We start from the raw sequence: 6,241 nt of genomic DNA, 5'->3' as shown, positions 1-6,241 counted from the left end.
ATTAGCACTTCCGGTACGGCTACGGCGGCTGCGGAGGGACAATTTCCTTTGCGAAAGGGAGCTGGGTTCCATAATTTCTTTTGTGCAGGGCTTGAAACTTGGTCTGTCCCGCGGTGACCTCCTGGTTTCCGACTTCGGATACCTTTGGGTGGGCCCGGTCTTTGTTTTGTGTAGCAACCAGGATGCTCCTTAGAGGCAAGGAGCATGAAACTTGGTCTCAAATATTTTGCGCAAGTTGTCAGGAGGGCCAGTCCTAGGAAAAAGACGTCATGCTGGGAAAGGTGGAGGGTCAGACAAAGAGAGGAGCCTCAACAAGATGGAATGACGTCGTGACTGTAACGATGGGATCGAGTATGGGGCAGGACAGCGCAAGGTTTAGGTCTGTTATTCATAGGTTTGCTACATGTCCTAGCCTACTCAATGCCACCTAACAACAACAACACCTCTAGCTTGTACAGAGCTCGAGGTAGACTGGCTGGCCGTAGGAGGTTACACTGCTAACCCAAAGACACACCCAAAGTGTGTGCCAGTTCGAATCCACTAGCTGCTTTGTGGGAGAAAGATAGACAATCTCCTTACTGGGAAAACCTACTAGCTGGTCCGCTTTGAGGTGGTTTTTACTCCACAGCAAGGAATGAATTTGTTTGTAGCTTGGCCAGGGGAGGTATGGGGGCCTTGGTGCCTGAATTATTGTGACCTTCAACGCCCAGTTCAGAAGGTGTCCCTAGGAGATAACTATGTTCAAGATCTAACTGGTTTTTCGTTGAATTCCTCCCTCTCCACCCATTTACCCAGGATGCCAAATAAAACTGTTTCTTGACCTTTTGCAACCGCTTTAATATGTTTTCCTCTATAGGAAAAGGTGATGCAGCAGAGACATATGGGCAACTTTGCAACACCTCATTATTCTCACCCAGACAAAAAAGTTCTCTGCAGACAACTTAAAAAGTTCTGCCAATCTGTCAATGGGGAGGTATTCCTGTTTAAATCTTTTGCAGCAGTCTTGACATCTGCTTTCTGATACTAGGAAGCACATAAGGCTTTCTATTATCGTTTCGGTAGGCCCCAACTCTCAGGTTCATCTTTTGGCTCTTGGTATCTCTCTTAAAAGCTACTGTGACTCCCAGGATGGTATCTGGGGCCCCCAAGCATGTAACACACTATGCCACAAGGTCTCACTCATGAAGGGTAAGAATGCCATCACGGAGCCCTCAGTAACCCCTTATTAGAAACAATATCATGAAACTTAAAAATACATCTATGTATAATGACAATCTGGAACAAGGGGTACAGTTGGATGAGCTAAGGGAGGAGGATGGGGGGAGAAAATGTGCAACAATAAATAAAAATTTAAAAAAACCCAAAACATAAAAAGTTTATCAACAGACTTTCTTTCCTTGTTGTGTACCGTTGAGTCAGATCAAACTGGCGCAGGAGGAGATTGCCCCTCCTTATCCAGCAGAGAATCTATCAACAGACTTCTATGAGTATGTAGGTTCTTAACAATATTGGGTTGGGTTTTTTTAAATGAAGAAAGATGTGACAGGGAATACACAAATCTCTAATTCTGGCTACTTAAGTGGAAGGAGGGAATAAAAATAATCAACATTCCCACTGTATATTTTGGGGGGTTTTCCCCCATGTATTTCATATAGAGATTTTGAAAATTTTTCCAGTCAAAAGCAATTGGGAAATGGTTTAAAAAAATTCTGCATTACTAAAAAAAAATCTGCGTTACTGAGCACCTTGCGATATGTTAGCGAACAAAAGGCACATCTCTTCATCCTGGTGCCACACTGCCAGGCAGTGTCAGCTATATCACAAGTCTAATAACAGGAGTATCCCCGTTCTCTCATGCTGCTATGACAGAAACACCGCGAGGAGAGGCTTTAACATAAAGAAATTCAATTTCTCACAGTTTAGGAGGTTCAAGGTCTGAATTAAGAGAGCTGGCGCTAGGGTAAAGTTTTCTCTTTCTTTTTTTTTATTTTAAAGATTTGTCTGTCTGTGTGTGTGTGTGTGTGTGTGTGTGTGTGTGTGTGTACCGTCAAATCAGATCTGACTGGTACAGGAGGAGATTGTCCCTCCTTCCCAGGCAGAGCATCTGGTGAATTCGAACTGTGCGCCTCTGGGATTGTAGTTGCAGTTCCTTGCCACTAGGCCACCAGAGCTCCCCTAAGTTTTCTCTTTCTGTGGACTCTATTTCTAAGCATGTTTCTCTGTTCCTTGGTGCCTGTGCATGTGACATGGATTCTATCTTCTCCCATTGCACTTGATCTGCTTTTCCCTCTCAAAAGAAACTGACTCAAGATAAGCCTGGACCACACTATCGCATTAAAATTCCATTCCCAGATGGTATTATAAATCCAGGTAGAGGGGTTAGTATTCACAATACATTGTGTGTGTGTGTGTGTGTGTGTGTGTGTGTGTGTGTGAGAGAGAGAGAGAGAGAGAGAGAGAGAGAGAGAGAGAGAGAGAGGAGAGGAGAGGAGAGAGAAACCAGAGCCAGAGTGCTCCTTGGACATACTTTGGGCATGTTACAAGGAGGGACCAGTCCTTGGAGAGACATTATGCTTGAGAGGTTGGAGGAACAGCTCAAGAGAGGAAGACCCTCAATGAGATGGATTGAGTCAGTGACTGGGGTAACGGGGGTAGGTGTGTCAGAGACAATAAGGTTGGCTCAGGATAGAGCAGGGTTTAGGATGCTAGTATATAAGGTCCCTATGAGTCACAGGTGACTTGATGGCAAATAATAACAGCATTTTTTTTATACAATTCAATTCATAGCAAGTACCTATCTAATAGCTTCGGTGGCATAGTCCATAGGAAGTTGTGCTAACCCTCAACTCTGACTGTTCAAATCCATCAGCAGCACTGTGAGAGAAAGATGATCACTTTCTATTCCATTTAAAGCAGCTATGTGTCGGTTCTGACTTGATAGCACTTAATCTTGACCTGTTGTGATAGGATTTTTATAAGGAGCAATAGCTCCACATACGTCTGAAACAGTGCCTGGTTTATCTGCTGAATAAATGTCATGCAAAACACTATTAATACCTATGAAATGAGAGGATAATTGCCATAACAGGGTTATGATTTCAAAAGGTCTCCTTATGCAACAAGGAGCACTAGAGGCCTATTAAGTGTTGAGCTGGTAACCAAAAGGTCAGCGGTTGGAATCCACCAGCCACACTTGGCAGAAGAAAGCTGAGGCAGTTTCCTGTTAAGATTTACAACCCAGTGGAGGGTCTCGATTTGAATTCCACAGTAGCGGATTTGTTTCTGGTGATGCATCAGGGACTCAGTAAATGTCTGTTTCTTTGGTGTTTAAAGTTTGAGTACTGGATTGGGGCCTACTTCAGATCTTATATTCTCTGGGGCTTCTTCCATATCTATTTTTGTTGGCTTCACTATCTTCCCAACTTCAGGGAAGCCTCTCCCTCCTTCCCCTCCCCAGGGTGACCTATCAGCCTCCCTCAGAATTGTAGACTCAGGGCGTTTCCCTCCTTGGCTGACACTTGACTACATCTAGCTTGGCACAGAGGGGCACAGTGCTCTGAAGTGTGGGTGAAGCATTCCACTGCTGGAAGGTGAGCTCTCTTTGGAAGAAACACCATCTGGGAACAGAGCAGGCTTTGATAAGTGTTGCATGAAGGTGGTCTCAAAGGGTACCAGGCACCTTTTAGGAAGTAAGGGGACTGAGCAAAGATATTCAGGGCCAAGGGGAAAAGATATTAAATTTTCTTTTTCTGAGTAGGTAGATGGCCCTTCTTCAGTCCAACAAGGATCTGATTTCCACAGGAATGAAAGAATTTAACACTCTGCTGAATCAGCAGGTAAGTCGGGCATGCTATGTGACAGGAGGACAGGTCTGGAGAGGAGTTGAGGGCAGAAAAAGGAGAATAATTTAGAGCTGGGCAAGTACTATTGAAGTTAATGCAAACAATTCAAGACAGGGAATATAAATTGGAGGGAAGAGAGAGTGAGTTTATGGGGCTGTGACAATGGACAGAGTTGGTGAGGAGGGAGCAGGTTGGGGCAGCCTTCCGCTCCTCCGTGCCTACAGTCCCCGCATGAGTTGAAGTCAATTTGAGGGAGCTCTGGTGGCCTAGTGGTAAGGGGCTGCACGGCCAACTCAGAAGTCACATGGTTCGAAACCACCAAGTGCTCCGAGGGAGGAAAAGAGGCCTTCTTTTCCTATGTCAGTAACTAACTCTGAATACCTGCTGGAGGGTCAGCTATGAGTAATTTACAACTTATTGGTACACAACAACAGCATCATTTCATGTATTTCTAAGTTGTTCACCATACTCTTCCCTCTGCTGCAGGTCATGTCTAAGCAACCCATCCCAGAAGAAGCGATGGTGACTGTGGTGGATGACTGGGTAAACTTCTACGTCAACTATTACAGGCAGAAGATGACGGGGGAGCAGGAAGAGCAGGAGAGGGCTTTGCAGGAGCTCCAGCAGCAGCTAAATACTCTGACCATCCCTTTCCTGGACAAATACAGGGCCTTCCTGAAGTCCCTGTGAGCATCCAAATCCCAATACCTTCTGCCTACACCAGTGAGCCAGGCCTTCATTTCCAAGTAACTAAATCCTGGCTCTGCCCCTTCAAGATGTTATTTTGCCTTTACATGTCAATAAAGACAAACGTACTTTTCATTCTGTGTCTGTCTCTGGCTCTTGCAGGCAGTTAGGGTCTTTCTTTTTAGCCCAGCTTCCTAGTGATCTTAGAAACAGAGATCAGGAGCAGAGATAGAGCCGAGGTCAGGAGGCTGAAGAAACCACTTAGATGGTACTTAAAGAGTCTGGGAGGGAACGTCTGAAGAGAGAGAAAAAAACAAACCCAAACCCTATGAGCGGAGTAGAAGGAACAGCTTGGGGGATGGGGTGGGACGGGGCGATGACTTTAAGGGTTGATTTTTTTAAAAGCGGTGGTGGGGATGTGGTTTAGAGATTCACTGAAATTGTGGCCCTCTGCCGTGTTTATCCAGCTGAAAGCTGGAAAAGTCCCCATTTTGTTAATCATGAGTCAGTCTCCCCTGCCGTGATTTTTCCAGTCCCCTGTCCTTAACTCCAGCTCCAGCAAGCTTCCAGAGTCTTCTAATTCAAGATGAGTACAGAATTACTTCCCAGGTGCCGCAGAGGACTGCGGTCATTTAGAGCTGGTAGAGATTTGGGCATGAACCATCTAGCTCCTCATTTTTTCAAAGAAACCCCTTCCAACCCTTTGGTTCCACCATCCCTCCCCCAGATTCCAGGATTAGGAAGCAGAGAGGGGGAAAACCATCTCACTGCAAGTCCAACATTTTCCTATGATGTACTGGATTAGATCCCCCTTTCTTCTCGACCTCCAGGACCTGTATTTTACAGCTCTTGGGCAGAATCAGGGCCAGGAGAGGTTCCCGAGCTTTTTTCTTTGTTTTAAGTGAAAGGAGGTGTTGGAAGGAGAACGGACCGCAGGCGCCGCAGCATCCCGGGGAAAGCCGGGCGCGCGGGCGCAGAGGAAGGCGCGCGGGCGGGCGCGATCGGGTGAGACGCGCAGGGATTGGGCCGTTCAAATGCCGCGCATGCGCGCGCCCGGGAGTTGCATGCTCGTCTGTTTTTTCCCCTGCAGAGGTTGACGGGAACCTCTGTTTTCAACCTCTTGTAGCCATTCCTTTCGCTTCTCTTCCTCTGACTTCTGGAATTTAGGGCCTCGGCAGTCTGATCCAAGACGCAAAGGGAATAAGGGCAGATATCTTTCCAGCTTTAGGGTCCCAATAAGGGCAGACATCTTTCCAGCTTTAGGGTACCAGACTCAACCAGAGTGTGGCCGTCACCTTGGGAACCGCACTTCCAAAGCTCAATGAGATGTGGTCAGTGAGGGAAGGTCAGGGGTTTTCTTGTTTCACATCTCGGGAAATCTCAGCCCAAATAATAGGCGGCCAGGTTGGGGCAGAAGTAGTCACTAGCCTCATTTTGGGGGAGGAAAAAAAAAAGGCTTTGTGGAGGAGGGTGACCAAGAGTTACATACTTAAAAATATATAACTTTTAATATATATTGTTGTTGAGTACTTTAGAGTCGGAACCGAACCCATAGCTGACCCTTTGGTTGGTTTTCAGAGGCTCTTCTTTCGCCCGCTGAGCAGCTGGTGGATTCGAACTGCATATTTTCTGGATTGAAGGGAAGCTTCTTACCACTAGGCCACCAGAACTTCCTTAAGTTGCTGTAAATGACGGTAATATATCGGGGGGGG

The 6,241-nt window shown here is 46.2% G+C and overlaps 1 protein-coding gene across 1 annotated transcript; it reads left to right on the top strand.

Annotated features, from left to right (window-relative positions):
* The first annotated feature begins 3,761 nt into the window (after positions 1-3,761).
* AHSP (alpha hemoglobin stabilizing protein) lies at positions 3,762-4,532 on the top strand. Its single transcript, XM_006896594.1, has 2 exons — positions 3,762-3,836; positions 4,329-4,532. Exons 1-2 carry the CDS (start codon positions 3,762-3,764, stop codon positions 4,530-4,532), a joined length of 279 nt encoding a protein of 92 aa, XP_006896656.1.
* The last annotated feature ends 1,709 nt before the right edge of the window (positions 4,533-6,241 follow it).

This window comes from Elephantulus edwardii, unplaced genomic scaffold, assembly GCF_000299155.1.
Source record: "Elephantulus edwardii isolate Elephantulus edwardi_28Jun2011 unplaced genomic scaffold, EleEdw1.0 scaffold00186, whole genome shotgun sequence".
In the NCBI taxonomy this organism is placed as follows: domain Eukaryota; kingdom Metazoa; phylum Chordata; class Mammalia; order Macroscelidea; family Macroscelididae; genus Elephantulus; species Elephantulus edwardii.
The sequence above is the reverse complement of the archived record's forward strand: the minus strand, read 5'-3'. Positions and strand labels throughout refer to the sequence as shown.

Bases quoted from the DNA above. Each gene is read 5' to 3' on its own strand.
- AHSP (XM_006896594.1), top strand. From the start codon at position 3,762: ATGGCCCTTCTTCAGTCCAACAAGGATCTGATTTCCACAGGAATGAAA. The intron at 3,837-4,328 runs GTAAGTCGGGCA...CCTCTGCTGCAG, and splicing joins ACACTCTGCTGAATCAGCAG to GTCATGTCTAAGCAACCCAT.